The sequence below is a fragment of the Balaenoptera physalus genome, assembly GCF_965194825.1.
Source record: "Balaenoptera physalus genome assembly, chromosome: 14".
NCBI classification, from domain to species: domain Eukaryota; kingdom Metazoa; phylum Chordata; class Mammalia; order Artiodactyla; family Balaenopteridae; genus Balaenoptera; species Balaenoptera physalus.
In genome coordinates this window covers 53,375,359-53,395,949 of record NC_138893.1, presented here as the reverse complement: position 1 = coordinate 53,395,949, position 20,591 = coordinate 53,375,359, and the positions used below count along the sequence as shown (strand labels likewise).

Here is a 20,591-nt window from a genome sequence, read left to right as displayed (position 1 = left end):
CAATGAAGAGTAGCCCCCGCTCGCTGCAACTAGAGAAAGCCCGTGCGCAGCCACGAAGACCCAACGCAGCCAAAAATAAATAAAAAATAAATGAATTTATTAAAAAAAAAACATGTCCCTCTTCTGCAGCATCTATTCTGGGTTCTTCCAGCTCTTGCGGGTAATGTGCACACTGACCTCACACCTTCCATAGCCCGCTCTCACTTCTGCTTTGGCTTAGTTTCCAGCAGCCTCCTGCCTTGCATGTCACACTCTGGCAGCACTGCTTGTGCTTCCCCTGCTCACCTCCAGGCCCTTGCTCCCCTTCTTACCACTGCCTGGCTAACCCCTGCTCATCCCTAGACTCGAGCAGACTTCAGGACCTCTCACAGACTGAGTGAGACCCCGTCTCCTGTGTTCCCGTGATCCTGTGTGATCGCAGTCCTTGCGTTTGTACGTTGTTTTCTACCATCTCCTTATGTGTCTGTCTCCCTTACCGGCTCTGACCTTGAGAGCCTGTCTTACTGGCTTTGTGTCTCTGTTCCCCAGCATGGGGTCTGGTACATAGGAGAAGCTCAATACATTTTCTTGAATGAGTGAATGAATGAATGGAGAATGATGTAAGCTTTTTGTTATGAAAAAGTACATCCTGTACAGTGCTAAACATGTAGTAAGTACCCAGTAAATATTTATTGAATGATTCTATGTGAGGCAAAAAACAACAGGATTTTTTGGAAGTGTCTTATTTATTCTGGATTTCCTTTATTTCCTGAGTTGACCTTTCGGGGTGCAACCTGGGCATCTGCATTTTTACAGAGCTCCCACAGGTGAATCTGATGCGCAGCAAGGGCTGCAAATCACTGGCTTAGCAGATTAAAATAAAAGCAGGATTGAGGACATACTAACAGTGGGAGTTTGGATTGTACACACTGTGTGATCCCAGCAATACATGCGTGCCTTGAGAGGAACAGAAAGACAATTGCTCAACATGTTATTGCTGGTTATTGTTGGGTGTCAGGATTTGGGTGACTTTAATTTTTTTTCTTTTTGTGTTTTATTGTGTACTTTTTCTCTATTTGGTATATGTCATCTTTTAAACAACACAAAAAAATGAAAAGAAGGGCAGTCAGACAGAGGAGTCCTGATCGTGCTTGGCATGGCGGGTCCTGGGGTCAGCCCTGGGCCACAGCCTTTCACTGGCTCCTGCGACTGAGTCCGGCATTGGGTCTAGAACCCGACCCTTTACCCTTTCTGAGCGCCAGCATCCTGGTGCTCCGAGAAACTGCCCGGTGACCGGGGACCTTGGAAACTGCCGTAGATGATTCCTAGGTCCGAAGCAGGCTGCCTTGTCATTTCAGGTCTCCAGGTGAGGAATATGGTGGGAATTTGGTAAGAATTTGCCACCCCAAGTTCGTCTCCAAACAGAGACGTTTCTGTCCAGAACAGAAAAGCTGAGCTGGGATGGGATGGGGGTGGGGCCCGGATCTGGGGGCCAAGACCAGTAGGTTCACTGTGATACTGGAGGCTGGGTAGAGAGCCACCTGACAGGTATGAGGAAGGGCAGGGGCAGCCAAGTGGGACACTGAGGGTTGGAAAAGTGGGACGGTTGGGGAGCAGGTAGCAGGGGACTGACTGGGTCGAGGAAAGCAGCCCACTGGAGGGAGCAGCCCTGAACCAAGGGGCTCTTGGTGTGTAGTCTCTTGGCTCTGGAGCTAACCAGGCAGCTGGGATGGTCCACGGGGTGGGGGTGGGGTGTGTTTGCTTGTTATCTAATGCCGTCTTCCTCCCAGCAGCCTTTTTGAGTCTTTTTCCCTTTATGTCCCCCATCAAGGTGAGCTCTTTCTTTCCTTTAAAGCCCCGATGGTCCTTGTTCATGCCTCTTATGGCCTTCGTCACTTTCTGATCTTATGTTCTTGTTTCTGGGCGTGTCTTGGGCCCTCCTGAGGGCAGGATGAAGTCTCATGAATCTTTGCGGTCCACACAGGCCGTGGTCGGGTCCAGGGAAGGTGGAGGAGTGCTTCGAACCTGCTTTCCTGGCTGGAAAGGTCAAGGCCGGGGCTACGGCAGGGAGGGCTCTGCTCCTGGCCTTGTGGCTGGCTCCTGCCTGGTGCTTCCCAGGGTCGCCACGGCGACAGGGTGCTCACGCGCAAGCAAATAGCATCCCCCGTGCAGGGCTGCCGGCCTCAGCAGTTCTTGACCCCAACTGACTTGAAACTGAGAGGATGCCTTTTCCAGCAGCCGAGAGCCCAGCCCACAGGGCTCCCTCCCTGTCCCTTTAGTGGCTGTGCTGAAAACAGATACCTCCTGCTGCCCGGGGTTTGCCGCCTCCTTCTCCCCACTGCCAGAGCCTGTCTGCACAGTCCGTGGCGGGGAGGAGGCTTGGGGCAAAACAGGTGGTCTCCTAGCACACAGCTACCAGCTGCATCCTGTCTGCCAGGGCGCCTTCCCAGGGCCTTGCGTTCTCCTGGGTTTTAGCACCCCGGGAGCCTGCCTTTCTCCTCTGCCCCCGAGGTGGATTGAGGGGCGGCTGGGGAGGCTGCTCCTGCCTGGCCTCGGGCTGGTGGGGCACACCTGAGAGGACAACACCTGACCCGTCCCCTCAAGTCTGACTCAGCTCTTGCTCGACACGGATCTTCAGTCCTCGTCAGACCGTCTCAGGGAGGGCAGGTGATGTGGGCCACGGCCCAGCTGCCCGAGACGGGCCAGGCCCTGCAGCCTTCTACCCTGGGAAACCCCGCAGGCAGGGCCAGCTGCACCTTTCCTAGCCACACAGCCGGCTGCCTTCCCCTGAGACAAAGGCCTGAGGGCGGCTCCACCAGGAGGTCAGGTGTTTTCCCCTCCGTTGTCTCCTTTCCCACTCTCACCCTCATCTCTGCCCAGGAGACCTGGGCTCTCACCACCCCACCATGTGATCCTCTCCCTCAATCCTTCTCTCAGCCTTTATTGAGCACCTGTTGTGTGCCAGGCACTGGCCTGAGCCCTGGAGCTCCTGAGATGGGTAAGGCCCAGCCCTGCCCTTACAGTTTGTTTGCGGTGCAACTCCTACAGAGTGGCTTAAATGGGAGTTTTATCAGATCCAGGACAGCGAGAAAGAATCTTTCCTTAGAGGTGCCTTGTGGGCAGAAGGCACCCAAAGTCCTGACTGAGCTGTTTCCACCTTGTCATGACAAGGATCTTTTATTGCCTTTCCCCGTAAGGCTTATAAAGTTTTCTACCAAACCACACTTAAACAAAAGCTTAACACACACACACACACACACACACACACACACACACACACACGAGACCTTATTTTTTTAAGAAGTCAATACATATACAAATATATATTCTAGAAAGTTAAAGGCCCATCACTACACCCCTCCAGTGGAAAGACTGGTGTGTATCCCCCAGATTTTTTTGCTCGCTGATGCTAACGCTGTCTTTATAAACTCGGGCTCATTTGGAGCTGCCTGTTTTCTTGGGAAGCACACAGTCTCCAAGGGCCACCACCTACCCCTGGCAGTTACTCCAGCCCTAGACCTCTACCCAGAAAAATGGCGTCAAGCGCACAGTCCTCCTTGCTCCCTCCCCCCAACCTCCCCAGTTTGCACCAAGTCAGGATCTAAAGCTCTGTGGTGAAGGCCTTTGATTGGCTAGAATTTCATTTGCCAACCTCCCCTTCCCCGCTTGCACCCCAGACTCCTCTTCCCTTGAAGAGGAGTGAGTGGGCAGTGGGGAGATCCCACCTGGATCTAGAAGTGGGACCTCTGGGTTTTTCTGCCCATTCCTCCTCCTTCTGACCGTGTCTCTCACCTCCTTTGTGCTTCCCCCATCTCCTGACCTCAAGCATTTGAGTCACAGAAGCATCACAACCTTCCAGAATTGACCAAAGCATCTTTTCTGGGCTGGAATTCTATGAGCTCCGTGAGCCACTGGTTTCCATAGGCTGATCAGAAGCTTTAGTTGACAGATGTCTTAGCATTTCCATTAGAAAAATTATAATCTGAATGTAGTTGGAGAGAAATTCTTTCTAGACTTGTGGGGGGAGGGTAATAAAAGGTCTTTGTCACGACCAGGTTGGGTGTTGCCCCGCCGTCCCCCAGTGGTGGCATAGCTGTGTAGAACCAGAGCCAGTCAGCCAGGGATGGACACTAGAAAAGAAGAAAGCGGGGCACAGCCTGGATGCCACAGCGAGAGTTTGATTTAGAAATGACCCCTGCTCACCACACTGCAGACTTTTGTTCAGATATTTCTGTAGTCCTGACCTTGTCAACGAAGAGTGAAGAGCAATGTTGAGTAGGAGGCCAGTGGGCCGGAGAAAGGGCACCCGTCAGGGCCCGGGCAGACTCATCAAACTTCAGCCCATCTTGCTGCCCGGCACTCGCTGTCCCAGCCTGACTCCAGGCCTTTGCTGCTTCTGTACCTTCCACCTGGAACGCCTCCTCCGTCACCCACTTCAAGGCCAAGTTCACAATGTTATACCTCCTCCATGGAGCCTCACAGATGTGCTCACTCCCTCATTTGTTCCCCCACAGCCTTCTGAATCTCTTCTATGTCACTTCTGGCTTGTCTGGTGCTGTAGTCATTCATTCATTTGTCCATTCATTCATTCATTCAACTAATACTGAGGGCCTACTCTGTGTAGGGTGCCAGGTGCCACTGTGAAGGAGACACCAGGGCCCTGCCTATGAGCAGCTGGCATTCTGATGGGGAGACAGACAGAAAAATGAGTAAACTAACCACAGCAGAATTGGGATCGACACTACCTAGGAGGAAAGGGGCTGGGATGGGGAACGGGGAAGCCCACCTTAGTTAGGTCTGCAGGGAAAGCCTCTCTGAGCAGGTGCTGTTTAGACCTTAAGGTAATTAAAATGACATCCTCACAGTCTCAGGCCCCTTGAGTGCCTGGTAAGATCTTGAACACAGTGGGTGTTCAGAATTGTGTTGAAATGAATCTAGGCCATGACCCCTTTGTCTGGGCGTCAGCACCCTGGGAGCCAGTAACCGTAGCCCTCTCCTGCCATAGGGCTCCCTGGCCCCACCTCCAGCTGTCATTTGACCAAGAAGAATTGGGTTACTTTGGGGGTGGGGTGGCAGGGTCCTGTGAACTTGGGTGTGGGCCAGCAAGGCTGCTCCCAGGCCAAGCCCGGCAGCATCAGGGGCAGGAGAGAGAGGGAGAGCATGAACAGGGGCTGACGACCTCCAGACAGCCTGGAGGCTCTACGTGTGACTGGGTCTCTTGCATCTGGATCCTCCCTCAGGGTCGCTTCCCCTCCCCTGCCACCCCCCTAACCCCAGAGGGAAACTGAGGCCCAGAGCTCGGAAGCTGCCTCTTCCTCTAGCAGCAGCAGAGGCCAGAGTGGGTCACTGCGCTGGGGAAGGAGAAACGGGAAGTCTGAAATGCGAGGATGGGGGGGAGGCTTCCTCCAGGCTGCCCTCCCAGCCCACTGGAGCCTGCTTATTTCCAGAGTCCTTGTCACACAGGGTCGTAGGTGGAAGCTGCCGGCTGTGGAGATGCTCTAACCCAGCTCCTGCCCACCCCCTTGACAGATGCGTAAACGAGGCCTGGTTGTCAGGGTGTGGTTCCCGATACGCTTTCCAGGTACCTCTGCTCTAGCACGCGGCAGTTTGCCTGCTTGTGTGGGGGGGCATATCATTTACTTATTATGCATTTGTTTATTTTTTAAAAATGTGCTGCAGAGTAACACACTACAAGGGTTTCCTAAATTATGCATTCAAGTATTTTCAAAATAGGGAGCATGAACATAATGTATCACAAAACCGGAAAGGATCACCATGCATCACTTGCGCGATTCAGCCCCGGCCCGGGCGACGTTAGAAGCTCATCTGGTTGGGACGTGTCATGTTCTCCTGGGTTGCACAGTGCCTGGTGCTGGTGGATGGCTGTGTGAGATCTGAGCCATTTCCACTTCAGCAGGGATCCCATGGGTGCTTGAGAGTCTCTCTCTCTTGCCAGTCTTGCAGCATTTTTGTGCACAGAATGTCGTAGCTCTTTGCGTGCACGCAAGATCACATGTATGGTTTGCCTTGTGGTTTTGGGCGGGACCCCTGAGTTTTTGAAGGAAGAGATCTTGCTTTAGTTGTCTTTGTGCCCCTCACTGGCCCCGCACAGTTCTCTCCACAAGTAGATTTGAGTTGAGTCTTAGAGCCAGAAGGGGCCCTGGATCTGTTAGTCCAACCGCCTCATTTACCAGATGGGGGCCCAGAAGAGGGCCTGCAGGGAGATGACCTGCCCCAGGTCACAGGGGCTGAATGAACCAGGTGGTCCTGGGGCTGAAGTGTGCAGCCTTCAGAGCTGAGTCGGGAGCTGCCCTGGAGGTGAAGAAGGGGTGTGTCCCCGAGAGGCCCGGTGGGCAGTGTGGGGGGGAGCTGAAGCTCACTTGTGCCTCAAGAGCCTGGGGTTTCTGGGGGCCACTGGGGAGGTGTCAGGAGGGGTGGGCAGTGTGTTGTGTCCGTGTTCTCCCCGCCTTCCCTGATCGGGTCCACTTTACCTGCCTCCCGTGGTAAGTGGGCTTCTCTGAAAACCGTTCCCTCTTTTCTCTGAAACAAGGGTTTTGCTGCTTGGAGAAGAGCTGCCCTGGGGCTGGCTGGGGAGACCTCCCCTTGTTTAGCTTGGGGACCTGCCCTTGTGGCCTGGCTGGTGGCAGGATGGGGCCCTGCGCTCCATACAGACACCAGGCCCCCTCCTGGAGGCCACTCAGCCCCTGTGAGCTCCCTGCCCTCCCAACCCACCGCCTCCTCAGGCGTTGCCCAAACAAACAGCACGAGGTGCCTGGGCGCCCAGAGGCCCTTCCTCAGAGGCACCCTGGAGGGCCACCACAGCCAGCACCTTTGGGCATTTCTGTCCCCTCTCCTCCTGAGGGGCTGGCGCCTTCCATCTGGAATGTTCTCTGAGGAAGGGGGAGGGACCTGGGGAACTTCCCAGGTTGGGATCCCTGCCTCTTGCTCCAGCAGTCTGGATCCCATTACCCTCCTGAGAGGGGTGAGGAGGCCTTGCTTTTTAAAAAACGTGTTTTTCTTTTTTTGCTTTATATTTCACGGGAACTTCAAATAACTCAGTTCGCCTGTACACAAAATAGGACTCAGTGATAAATGCTTGCTGGTGGAAAGGAAATTAGACCCAAGGAGGTTCATTCATTGATACGGCTCAGAAATGCTTTCCGAGTATTTGCTAGACTAGCTCCCATGTGATGAGCATTCATGACCTACCAAGCACTTGACACTCAGGAGAGGCCGTATCTTTTTTTTTTTTTTTTAACATTTATTATTTGGCTGCACCAGGCAGGTCTTAGTTGCAGCATACCGGAACGTAGTTCCCTGACCAGGGATCCAACCCAGGCCCCCCGCATTGGGAGTGCAGAGTCTTAACCACCGGACCACTAGGGAAGTCCAAGAGGCCGTATCTTATGGGAGTTTCAGAGCCAGCCCGCCACCTAGCTGTGTGACCTTTGGATTAGGTGACTTAATACATGTAAAGGGCTTAGAACAGTGTCTGACATATAAGAACTTAATACATGTTAGCCATGATTATTAATGTCCTGGTATTTACCATAGTGCTCATTGTAACCCTGTGAGGCAGTGACAGTTATTATTCCCATTTTCCAGATGAGGAAACTGAGATTCTCAAAGGTTAAATAACATGCCCAAGTCATGCAAGTAAGTGACAGAGCCAGGGTTCCATCTCAGTCCTGGAGTCTCAGGCTTTTGGCAGCCCGACTGAGCTGTTTAGCTGGCCCCAGGCTAGGGGCTAGGCATTCAGGTGCCAACACTAACGAGACCAGGTGCTGCCTTGAAGAGCTCATCGCCTGGCATGGAGGCCAACACACACATAGGCATCACTGAGTGAATTTCCGGAGGCACCGCATGGGTTAGAGGCAAGCCAGGCTGAGTGAGAGGCAGGGCAGGACTCACAGCAATGCTGCACTACACACAGGACTGGTCAGTGGTGCCTCCAGCTAGGCCTCCCCTTTTGGGCTAGAGGCAGAACTGCTTCTGTGCCTGTCAACTGTGTGTGTCATAAAGCAGAAATTAACACACCATCGTAAAGCAATTATACTCCAATAAAGATGTTAAAAAAAAAAACAACAAACCTGTGTGTGTTGGAGGGGAGAGGGGGTCACCTCCTCTCCCAGCCCCAGCCAGGGCGTTCTTCTCACTGCCCTGGGGAGGTGTCATGCAGGACAGGGTCTGGGACAAGCACTGAGAGGGCTGAGAGTGAGAGGATCTGAAACCACTCACTGGATTCCTGCCACTGTTCCAGGGTCCCTGAACCTCAGCGTCCTCATCTGTAAGATGGGAGTAACATTATTTGCCAAACAGGGTTGTTGTAAGGATTAAGTGAAATGATGTAAAAAAACCTCTCTATAATTCTAAGTCTAGTACTTACATGACTAATAATAATCACTACCGTTTTTGAGCCCCTGCTTGGTGCCTCACACAATACTAGACTACACACAGTACCTTGTTTTTGTTTTTTTTTAAATTGATTTATTTAATTTAATTTATTTATTTATTTTGGCTGCGTTGGGTCTTCGTTGCTACGCATGGGCTTTCTCTAGTTGCGGCGAGTGGGGGCTACTCTTCGTTGCAGTGTGCGGGCTTCTTATTGCGGTGGCTTCTCTTGTTGCAGAGCATGGGCTCTAGGCATGCGGGCTTCAGTAGTTGTGGCGCACGGGCTTAGGTGTTCCGCAGCATGTGGGATCTTCCCGGACCAGGGCTCGAATCCGTGTCCCCTGCATTGGCAGGCGCATTCTTAGCCACTGCGCCACCAGGGAAGCGCCAGTACCTTGTTTAATCCTTACACTAGTTCTTTAAGGTGGATATCATTGCTCCCATTTTATGGATGTGGAAACTGAGGTCCAGAGGCTCAGCTGCCTGGGCTCACACCTGTGAGGGGGGTGGACATGAGAATCAGACCCAGGTCCTCTCTGATCCCTAAGCCACCTCTCTATGTTCCAGACCTTCTGAGTTCTCTCTCCTTCCCAGCCCCGCGCCACCCGTTGCTGGTAAGTTACTGAACCAGCCACGGGAGGGTGTGGCTGTCAGGGGGCCAAGCTGAGCAAGGCATTCCTGCCAGGCCGCCACTCAGGCCTGGCAGCTGGTGGTGGGCAGGGATGAAGGGATGGGCTTTACCTGCCCACGGCCCCCGGTTGTGGTGGGAGCAGTAGGCTGTCCTCCCTGCCGGTCTGGCAAGTAAGTTTTGTTGGCCTATGAGTCACACAGCACTGATGAGTCAGGTTTTTCCCTTCTCCTTGCCCAGAGCAGCTGGGGAGAGGGTGGGGGTTTTGTTAGGAAACAGGACCTCCCTCCCTCTGCTCTCCACTGTCCCCCAATGCCTTGGAGCTACATATTTTCTCTCCAAAAGTCTGTGGCTCAGCCTGTGTCCCTACAGAAAAGGGTATCTGGGTGCTGGCCGCACAGGCTCGAGAGAGCAGGCCCCGGGCTGAGAAGAGTGGAGAGAGAAGGGGCCCTCCTTGTTAGTAAGGAGAGTAAGGTAGCTAGTCCAGGGCTGTCTGACTCCAAAGCCCTGCTCTTGGCCTCTCGTTTTGGCTTACCCACTGCTATCTGCAAAGAGGGCCCTAGCCCCGTATCCTCTGCACAGTGCAGCCGCGTTTCCCAAGGCACAGGGTCCCCTGAGCTATCCACTCCTTGCCTTATGAGCAGTCTGGCTGCGAGCCTTGAGAGGACTGTCCAGATGGTCAGCCTCACGCATGCCTGGGGTTCTGCCTGAGTACCCCCTGCCGGGCCCTCTCAGAGGCCTCATTAAACAGTCAAAGCAGCCGGCCTAGTTCCAGATCAGTGCTTGTCAGTCCTGGCCACATGTTAGAATCATCTGGAGAGCTTTTAAACCCCTCTGATGCTCAGGCCATACCCCAGAGCAATTAAATCGGAATCCCTGGGGCTGGGTCCCAGGCAGCCGTGCTTTTGATGCAACACACTGTATTGCCTCTCGAGAGCTGACGGTCAAGTTGAAGGGACAGCACAATGCGCAGGGGACATGCACACACGTCAGCATGTGACTCAGGGCGGTGTGGGACAGTCACACCCCACAGGGCCAGGGGTGAGATACATGTGGGTCCCGGAGGGAGGAGGCTTCTGGCCTGCATCCTGATGGATGGAGGTCAGGACCAAGCAAAGCATGGGAAGGAAACAAGGAGGATGCTGGCCTGACAGGGCCAGTGATTCACGGGCTGTGGAGGAAGAAGGGGAAAGAATGAGTCAGGCACAGCTAGCTGCCTGCAAGGCCCGAGCCTGGCTTTGGAGGAGAATGAACGTGCTCGGGCGAGGAGTCCTCTGTTCATCCACAAACAGAATGCTGCAGGCTCTGAGCTGTGGCATGTGAAGAAGTGGGTGAGCCTAAAAAAGGTGGCGTTCCAGATCTCAGGGATGTCAGGCATCTGTGTACACCTCACTCTTGACCAAGGCACTTCTCACAGAAGCTCCCTGGAGTATTTCAGCGTCCCTGAGGTACACAGAATTGGGCAGATGTGTTTGGAGAGTGAAGGGCCATGCCCCAGGTCACCTGGCACAGGCCGCGATGGAAACAGACTCAGGCCTTCTCACTCCAAGTTCACCCACTTAAGACAGGCCAGAAAGAAAGACAGGGTGTGGACTGTAAATTAACACCAGGCCAGAGAGAGTATAGAGGCACAGCCAGGGGAAGGGTTGTGGGGTCTCTTCTTGCCCCAGCAGTGCTGGGCAGACTCGCTGTCGTGTTTGCTGTGGAGGCAGAGGGGCTGGCGCTCAGGCAGAGGAAGCCAGAGCCCAGGGAGGCTTGGTGCTGGGCAGATCTCACGTGGGCTGTTAGGTGAGTTGGTTAGTTGAGAGGAGGGTGGACGGGATGGTAAAGAAGCTGGAGTAACAGTAGAGGGAACAGGGATCTTCAGTCTGGAGAAGAGCAAGATGTCACCCTGTGACAGTCGTGGTGACTTGTTCTGTGTCATTCCAGAGAGCAGAGCCAGTGGATTCCAGGTCAAAATAATAATCTTAATAATGGCAAAAACAATTTCAGTGACAATAATAGTGCCTCCTCTGTAGCAAGTACGGTGCTGGGGTGTGTGTGTGTGTGTGTGTCTGTCTGTCTGTCTGTCTGTCTTCAGGTTGAGGAACAAGAGCTATGGTGCTAGGGAGACTGCACCTAGGGTGTGGGGTGTTAGGTGAGTTGATTTATTATATATAATCTTCTTGATCCTATTAGCTAATGTAATATATATGTGTAGATTTTCAATCCTCCCAACCTCCCTAAGAAGTGGGCCGTTACTAACTCCCTGCTTCTCAGAAGAGGAGACTAGAAAGCTTAAGGCATTTACCCAAGGTCACTTAGCTAATTTATGATGGGGCTGATGTTAAAACCCTGGTCTGTCTGACTCCAAAATCTGGACCTTCGGTCTCTGTGTTTCTCTGTCCTACTGCCTGCTACATAGTTAGTGCTCAGTGAAGGGTGACTATAACACTTCACTTTGGAACCATTTGATCCATCCAACAATGGGATAGGTTTTCTCCTGGCATAGTGAGTGTCTCCAGAAGTGCCCACAGAGGCTGAGTTGCCCCCCGCAGGAGTGTCATACGGGTGGGAGGCTGGTCTCCATCGCTGAGCCCCAAACCAGCCATGCGGAAGTAGAGTCTTGGGCTAGTGCCTGGGTCTGTGTTTCTGTCTAGGCCACAGGAGACCTGGATGCACAGTCAGGCCCTGGAGTCCTGGGAAGTCCCCGCTCTTAGATTTCGTTCTTTCCTAGTGGGAACAGACTGACTCGTAACTCTTCCACTCTTGCTCCTGAAGCGTGTTCTGCTTACTGCTTTTCCTGTTGGTGTATTCATCATCTTCGGGTCAAAGGCCTATCGTTTTAATGTTCTAGTTGTAATTGAGCTTTCACTGGCAGTGGAGTGGTTTGATAGAAACAATTTACCATCCCCCCCACCCCGACACACACACGGGCAAAAGCTGTGGGTTTTGGGACAGGTCACATCACTTCTCAGCGCCTCGGTTTCCTCATCTGTAAAATGAAGGGGCTAGAGTAAATGACTTTAAGGTCACTCCTGGCTTCAGGATTCTGCCATGCTCTGGGGGACCTGCCCTGATGGAGTGACGCGTGTCTGAGTGAAGCACAGGTGGCGCTTGACACCCGGGGGGACAGAGTCTTGGATGTCAGAAGTCAGGCCTCTAGGCACCTGGCTGCCAAGCTGGTGCTGGTCTGGATCCTCCCTGCGGGGACCCCCCTTGACGGCAGGGCCGTAGAAAGCAGCGGTGGAGATGACCTGTCTCTCCTCCCTAGAGTCCTGAGGTAGCAAGGGGAGCTGGCCAGATACCGGAGACCTTTCTAGCAACCTCTGGGGAGTTCCTGTGTTACTTATTAGCCGCCATCCTCACTCTTCTGGCCCAGGAAAAGTGCTGACCCTACGCTGTGCAGCCGAACAGGGAAGCGGGCAACCATCTAGCCCGCTCTTTGTCGCTGTCAAACTGAACCTCATTTAACCCCTGCATCCTACTGCACTGGGGGAGGTGGAGATCAAGAGTTCACTACAGCAGGGGTTTTCACAGTTTTCAAAATCACAGCAACTTTATGGAAAAGGAAAAAAAGATGGTAAACTTTCATTCTGTTAATTGCGTAATGATAATGAGCGCGACTGACTCGGCTTGATCACTAATTACAATAGCTGCCGTCTTTTAAGTACTGGCTAGAGTGGTCTCTGTAATCCTTACAGCAGTCCCATGAGGTGGGAGTTACGTCCTCTTTACAGATGGGAACACTGAGGCTTGGAATGATGAGTTGGGCCCCTGCACTCACACAGGTGGTCAGTAGGCAAAGCAGCCCCCACCCCCAACCCATCCATCTCTGAAGCCCATGCGTAAGTGAGTAGCCAGATTGGAGAGAGAGCCTATGCTAATGTGTCTCAAGTCATAGTTATCTGTAATCTAGGTTCTTTCTAGAGCTGGTAGTCCTGGAACTGTTCACATTCAGGCCGGGACTTTGTTACATCTGGGAACAAAAATCAGCACATGAAGAAGATGGGAATATATTCACTACAAGAAAGGAACAGGCTGGGTTTTTGGTTTTTTAAAAAATTCATATGAACTTAAAACAAGAAGAATCACTGTCATTTCCCAAACACCTGATGTTTTATAACTCTGCTTATGAAATACATCATTCTTTCCCAGCCAGCCCCAGAAAAGGAGCTGTTGATTGTATAGCAGGCTGGATCCCAGAGTAGGCCCTGGGGATTTGGGGGTTCTGTTTGTAGAGATCAGAAAGGCCAGTTTTTCAGTTTTCCCTCAGGAAATGGGACATGGGGGACGGCTGGGGGAAGTCAGCTTGGGTGAGCGGGAGAGTTGGTCAGAGCCCAGCCTGGGATGCCACCTTTCGCCCTGCCTGGCCTCTCAGCCGGGGGCCCCGGGCTGGGGGCACAGAGCAGAGAGCAGATAAAAGGCCTGCTCCGCCGAGTCCGCCCCAGTAAATGTGTGCGTTGTGTGCAAGCACAGTGAAAGCGCACACTGTCTCCACGGTTCTGTGTGCCCCCTTGTCCACACTCACAGCCGCCCAAGCAGGGGGGCTCTGGGTAGGGTTATTTTTCTTGGCTGCACTTTCGTCTCTCCCGTTGCCACGAAGCTTCCAGGCCCTCCCTGGGCGTGGTTTCTGACACGCAGGCCCTCATTCTCCAGCAGGTTTCCTCACTGTACACCTCCGGAACTGGTTTTGTCCGTCCTGGACTGCCACTTCTGCCACCCCCTGTCTTTTGCCTCTCTCCCTTGCTGGGATTTCTTCCAGCAGATTTCTTCTGCTCCCCGTCTCTGATCTGGCCTCTGCCCTCTCCAGCTCCTCCCACTTTTCCCAGATGGCTCGTTCACTTCATTCACTCATTCATTGGGCAAACGGTGGTTGAGACCTGCTGTGTGCCAGACTGGGGCCTGTCCCCAGGATGCGAGTGATGAACTGGAGGTGGTCCCAGCCTCAGGGGGACAAACTGGACCATTTCAGGGAACTGCAGTTGCCCCAGGCTGGACGCCATCACAGAGCTGAGTTCAGGGCTCCCAGAGGAGCCTCGAGTCCTTCAACACTGCCCAGGACCCCTGGGACCCAAAGTGCCCTAGGAAGGGATGCAGTTTAGGAAACCTGGGCTGTCACTTAGCAACTGACTCCACCCCTTTCCCTCCCTGAACCCTAGAGCTGGGCCCGAGGGAATGAATGGGGAAGATGGGCCCAGGCTGTAAAGAGGCCAGGTGGGGAGGCCCCAGCTGAGCAGAGCTGGGCCAGCACTTTCCTTTCGAAGGTTACCCAGGCTCTGAGGGTCATCCTGGGCTAAGTCTAACTATAAATACTGTGCTTCCTGAAGGGATTACCTGGGCACTGCTTCCCCTGCCTGCACCCTCCTTGGCTGGGCTGATCCTTTTCTGGGCCTGCTGTTCTCTTGAATCTCTTATCCCCTCTGCCAGGTGCCATACTTCAGCCACATCTCTCCAGCCCCCTGCAGCCCAGCTGTGACTGCCAGAGCGGAAGGGGAGGGGAGGAGAGATTGGAGTCTGCATCCTGGTCAAAGGGCCATTGCAGCCCAGGCTGTTGGGATGGGGAGGCCCTTGTCCCTTCTTCTGCCTGAAGCCTCATCTCTCCCACCAGCCAGAGCAAGCCCAGGCTTGTCACATAATCAGTACTTCTGGGGAGAACATGGCTGGCCCCATCCCTGGAGCAGGGACCTGGGTATGCAACTTGGTAACCGAGTGTGGAAATAGAGCTTGGGGATTGCCACAGGTATAAATAGGGCCGTCTCCTGGCTTGGGTGGACTGACTCTCCTGGGAAATCTCTGGTTCCCTTGGCTGGTCTCAGACTTGGTGTCACTTCCCAGTGACTCAGATGTGCCACAATAAGGATCTCTTGGGGTCTGAGATCAACAAGCAAAGGGACTGCCTGACTTTTCCCTCACGGCAGACCCTTCTCCCGCTTTCCCCTGCCTGCCCACTGCTGCTCTCAGCTGTGATTCCTCCACCATGCTCCCACACCGTTCACTGTGCATTTGTCAGTTCCATTTTCAACTCAGCAGACACTTGCTGAGAACCTGCACTGGGCCAGGGATATTCAGAGGGAAGCAGCCAGGCCCGCTGTCCTTTCGTGCGTTCTTGAGAATCCCCTCTTGTGTAGTTATTCTGAGTTAAGCAGTGTGAATCACGCACATATGCACACACGCTCATAGATGCACCCCAGCTCTATAAAAATTGGAAAGGATCTTTAGTGTTCTCTCTCTCACTCTCCTTTCACCACCGTCCCTTGGGGGTGGTATTGCCAGACAGCATTCATTACCCAGGCCAAACCACAGCGTCCACCATCATTATCCTCCCCCAGCCCAGACATCGTGCCCTCTCGCTCTCTTCCCCCTTTACCCTCCGAATCTGCTCTCAGCAGCAACTTTGGAGGCAATCCATTGAACTAGCTGATGTTAACATGTGGACGAGCGGGCCATTTCCACTTTGTTTTGCTGTGCTCACAAGTGGCGTTCTTCAGTCAGAATCGAGTACGTACTCCAGCCTAGCCCTGCAACTCTGGCTCAGTGGGTCTGAGGTGGGCCCTGGGAAGCTGCCTTTCTGTTTTTGTTTTTTGGGTTTTTTTGGCTGCGTTGGGTCTTTGTTGCTGCACGCAGGCTTTCTCTAGTTGCAGCAAGCGGGGGCTACTCTTCATTGTGGTACACAGGCTTCTCATTGCGGTGGCACCTCTTGTTGCGGAGCACGGGCTCTAGGCGCATGGGCTTCAGTAGTTGTGGCATGCGGGCTCAGTAGTTGCGGCACACGGGCCCTAGAGCGCACGGGCTTCAGTAGTTGCAGCACATGGGCTCAGTAGTTGTGGCTCGTGGGCTCTAGAGTGCAGGCTCAGTAGTTGCGGCGCACAGGCTTAGTTGCTCCGCGGCACGTGGGATCTTCCCGGACCAGGGATCAAACCCATTTCCCCTGCATTGGCAGGCGGATTCTTAACCACTGCTCTACCAGGGAAGTCCAAAGCTGCCTTTTTAACCAGCACCTCAGCAGGTCCTAACACAAGTGGTGTTTCAGGCAACCCTCAAGACCCCAGCTTTTGCGTCTACTCAGAAACATACATTCTCTGTTCAGTTCCCTCCCCACCACAATCACAGAGACCCATGATTGTCATGGGCGTTTTGTGTCTCCCCATACAGGTGTGTACCTTGATCTTTTATTTTGTTTTTCAAATCTCTCTTTTGTCAACTTCACTGGGGATAAGGACCATTTCTGTTTCTCTGTTTTTGACCTGGAGCTTATCTAGGACAGGTGGAGACATAAGTAGAGGCCAGTAGATGCTGCTACTGCTGCTGCTGAAACCAACAGAGCCTGCTTGGCCCTGAACAGAGTCACCCAGAGCTGCCAGCAACTGAAATCCTAGAGGCTGTGGGCCTTGGGCTCTCAGTTCACCACCACCCTCAAACCCCCACCCCTCAGCTCCCCAAACTCTTCCTCCTTTTCTGTGGCTGCTCCTCAGAACTTTATGTACCCTTTTTACTTGTCAACAACTTTCATTGTATTATTCTTATTACTAAAGTAATTAATGCTTATTGTTGGAAACGTGGAAAATAAAAGCAAAATGAAATCATTGGTAACTGCCAATCAGATATAACCACTGTTAACATTTTGGTGTAAATCCTTCCAGTCTTTTTAATATATATAATATTACATATGTTTTTTAGAAATAAAAACTGGAGCACAGTGCACTGGCTGTTCTCTAACCTTTTTTTTTCACTGTATAATGGACATTTCCCCATGTTACTCAGCCTCCTTCTGCCCCATCACAGAATGGCTGCGAGGGATGCACAGATGTTAATGTAGCCTTTCTCCTGTGCGTTTGTTTATTTCTAGAAAACCGGGCTGAGCTAAATAGCTTTGTAGATGAACTTTCCCCACACGCTTGTGATTATTTTCTCAGAATACTTCCTTAGAAACCAAATCGGTGAGCCAAAGGGATGCACACTTTTAAGTTTTTTGGTATCATAGCAAATACCCTCCAGAAAGTTTGTAGCAATCTGTACAGCATATAAAAGTGTTCACACCCCTTCCACTGCCCAATATTTTTTGACTCAACTAACTATAAAACATCACTTTTTTTTAAGTAAGTGAAATTTAAAATACTCATCATCAATTTGTGTTTTTTTATGTTGGGAGTAAAAACTTCCTTTTCTGTTTTGTCTATATCTGTGCCTAAAATTGTAAGCATTAGTGTGTAGGGATCTGGACATTTTGGCATGTCTCTTTTGCATGCTTGCCTTGGGCCTGGGGAACTTTGCTGGATATTTTTATGCTGTGTTTGACTCCCTATGAAAGGAGCCAGCCCCTGGCCCAGAGGTGCTGCGCCTGCCCCCTGCTGGCGAAGAGGTGCAGTGACAGCTGAGACGGCTGGGCTCCTGCTGCCCTTTGCTTACATCAACCCTCCCCCTTCCCACCCCCACCCCCACCCCATTCTAATATTTTCTCATATTTTCAGCCTGAAAGGACCAGCATGCAGGGCGAAGAACTTTTAAGCCCTTGTGTCTTGGGTGATGGAGATGCAGTTAATACTTGGGGAGGCTCACCGGCATCATGTCCATCCTGGGGTGAGAAGTGTGTCTCTGACAGTGCAGACAGGAAAGCATGCTGTTCTCCACGTGGAGGGGAGGGGACTCTGAAGGCCAGGTATTCGAGCAAAGCATCCCTCAGGTACTGGGGGCCTCCTGAGGTGACAGCTTTGAAATGTGACACCATGGGGCTGTGTTCATATAAAAGAAAGAGTGAGATGCATGCATACACAGTTACACGTCAGGTGTCCTGAGGTCACCAGTCCAGCAACCGTGATTGTCAGGGACAGAACCAAAACCTGACCATTTAAGTAAGGGGGTGGTGGGGCATCTGAGCAGGAACAACACATGTCCCGAAGCCTAGTCTCTTTCTTCTTTAGCAAGCCTCTTTCCTGGAGCCGTATGCTCTCAATTTTGACAGTGCTGACAAAGCTTTCTCAACTCTCAGCAGATTAGGAGTGGCCCATTAGCTGGGCCTGACCTCTACCCAATAGGAGCAGCAGTTAGATGGAGACCAGTAAGAAGTGACATCTGGCAAAGAGGAAGGAGAAAGGAAAACTTTAGAAAACAGCTCAAGAAGTTAAAAAGCCCTGACGTCTGGGTCCTTGAGTGGAGGGGCAGAAATGCCGCACCCCAGAGGTCCCAAGGGTGTCACTGCATAATGCCTGTGAGTCCTGATGGATCAGAGCTCTTGTCAGGGAGTCATCAATGCTAAAGGACCAAAGAGAAAGGGGGTCAGAAATCATGATGCAGAGCTACTTGATCGATCCAGGCAGAAACACCTCCAGGCCAAACCTTTTCAAAAAAGCACGTGGACAATACTGTCATTTTCTGTGCTGCCTTTCTGCCTCCTTTCTGTCGTTCACACTTAAGCCTTTGAGCCATCTGGCTTTTTTTTCTTTTTCTTTTTCTTTTTTTAAATTTATTTTTGGCTGTGTTGGGTCTTCATTGCCGTGTGCGTGCTTTCTCTGGTTGCGGTGAACTGGGGCTACTCTTCGTTGAGGTGCGCGGGCTTCTCATTGCGGTGGCTTCTCTTGTTGCGTAGCATGGGCTCTAGGCACGCGGGCTTCAGGAGTTGCAGCACACGGGCTCAGTAGTTGTGGCTCGTGGGTTCTAGAGCACAGGCTCAGTAGTTGTGGCGCACGGGCTTAGTTGCTCCACGGCATGTGGGATCTTCCCGGACCAGGGCTCGAACCCATGTCCCCTGCATTGGCAGGCAGATTCTTTTTTTTTTTTTTTTTTTTAATATTTATTTATTTATTTATTTTTGGCTGTGTTGGGTCTTCGTTTCTGTGCGAGGGCTTTCTCTAGTTGCGGCAAGCGGGGGCCACTCTTCATTGCGGTGCACGGGCCTCTCACTATTGCGGCCTCTCTTATTGCGGAGCACAGGCTCCAGACGCGCAGGCTCAGTAGTTGTGGCTCACGGGCCTAGTTGCTCCGCGGCATGTGGGATCTTCCCAGACCAGGGCTCGAACCTGTGTCCCCTGAATTGGCAGGCAGATTCTTAACCACTGCGCCACCAGGGAAGTCCCGAGCCACCTGGCTTTGATTTTTGTGGCTGGCGTGAGGTAGGGCTCCTGTTTCATGTTTTTCTGTATGGAGAACCTGTAGTCCCAACACCATTTATCAGTAGCCCATTATAAAGAAAAACCTCTAGTGTTTCTCCTCTACTGCTCACACAGAATACTTCTGATGACAGTTATGTGGGTGTTTTTCCCATACCCTCTTCATATTTTTAAGGCTCTCATTTCTTAAACTCAGTTATTTTGTAATCTGTGTCTGATAAATCCCATATCTGAAGTCTTTGTGAGTCTGATCCTTTTGCCTGTTGTTTTTGCTGGCTCAGACTCATCTTGCCTTGTTTCTTTGTATGCTGTGATTAAAAAACAAAAACAAAAAAACAATGACCTTATTATTTATTTTTCTTGGAACTTCATTTCAGGAATTCTTTGAGGCCTGGTTTGAAGTTATTTTCCTATAAAGAGGATTTGCATTTCCTTCGGCTAACCCAGGAACACTTCAGATTAAATGTCTGGCTTGAGAGTTTTCTGTCTGCACTGGTAACGGCAAACCCACAGGAGGGCCGTTTGTGGATTCAGTCTGACCTGAGGTGGAACTCTCACTCTGTCATTTACTGTGTGACCTCGGGCAAGTCATTTAATCTCTCTGCCTGTCCCATCATCTGTGAAGTAGTAATAATAACACCTACCACCTAAAGCCATTGGAAGGGTGAAATGGGATGATATATATAAGTATAAAGTGCTTACACAGTTTTCTTTCACACAGTTGGTAGACAGTGAATGTCCTTCTCTTCCCCTGAGGAGCTGCCACTCCTGCCCCAGCCCATGGGGGCAGTCCTCAGCTTTAGTTCCGCATCTCACCCGGGATCTGAGTTATAGCGGGAGCCAAGTACTTTAGACCTCACTCCTGTGGCCCCTTCTGCCTTCAGCTTTGAGGTGACTGAGCTTCCTAAAGCCTTTGAGAGATGCTTCTTCCCTCAATCTTGACTGAGGTCTGGAGTTGTCTTGGAGCTGGGTAACAAGAATGATGACATTTAACAGAATTCTTTTCTTCTTCAGAGGCTGCAGGGATTTTTTTGGTTGGTTGGTTATGGTTCTAAAAATATTCTTTGTAACTTTATAGTGGAACATTAATAACAAGACATTAAAAATGTTTATAATTTTTAGTCATGGGAATATACATGGACAGTAATATAAGTGTGAAATAAACAGAAAGTTGTATATTGGCATGAAAACATTTTAAATCCTCTTTATAACAAGGAATATTTTAAAAATAAATTGTATGATATGAGCCCAACTCTACTGAGAAAAATGGGGGAAAGAAAGCTGGAAGGAAATATGTCTAAGTGTCAGCAGTGGTTACTTCTGAATGGTGGAATTCTTAAGTAAGTTTTCCCCAATGGCAGCACAGTACAGACAGTGGTCAGAGGGTGGCCTTCTGAGTCAGAAAGCCTGGCATTAAATTGGTACCTGTGTGGCTTTAGACCAATGACAAGCTCTTTGGGTCTTAGTTTCCCCATCTGCCGGGTCATTTTGAGGCTAAAATGCCTAGC

At 51.6% G+C, this 20,591-nt stretch overlaps 1 protein-coding gene across 8 annotated transcripts in view; it reads left to right on the top strand.

Moving 5' to 3' along the window:
- Window positions 1-20,591, top strand: part of UBTD1 (ubiquitin domain containing 1) — a 51,350-nt gene that overhangs the window by 27,669 nt on the left and 3,090 nt on the right. For 2 of the 8 annotated variants that reach the window (XM_082423092.1, XM_082423099.1), the window contains exon 4: window positions 17,449-17,557. The exons of 4 other annotated variants lie outside the window; for them this stretch is intronic. In XM_082423092.1, the coding sequence (XP_082279218.1) occupies window positions 17,449-17,557 (109 nt within the window). Of the gene's footprint in view, window positions 1-1,204; window positions 1,346-15,385; window positions 15,479-17,448; window positions 17,558-20,591 lie in introns of those variants that run through there. 2 more of the 8 variants (XM_082423093.1, XM_082423098.1) reach the window with 2 other exon arrangements.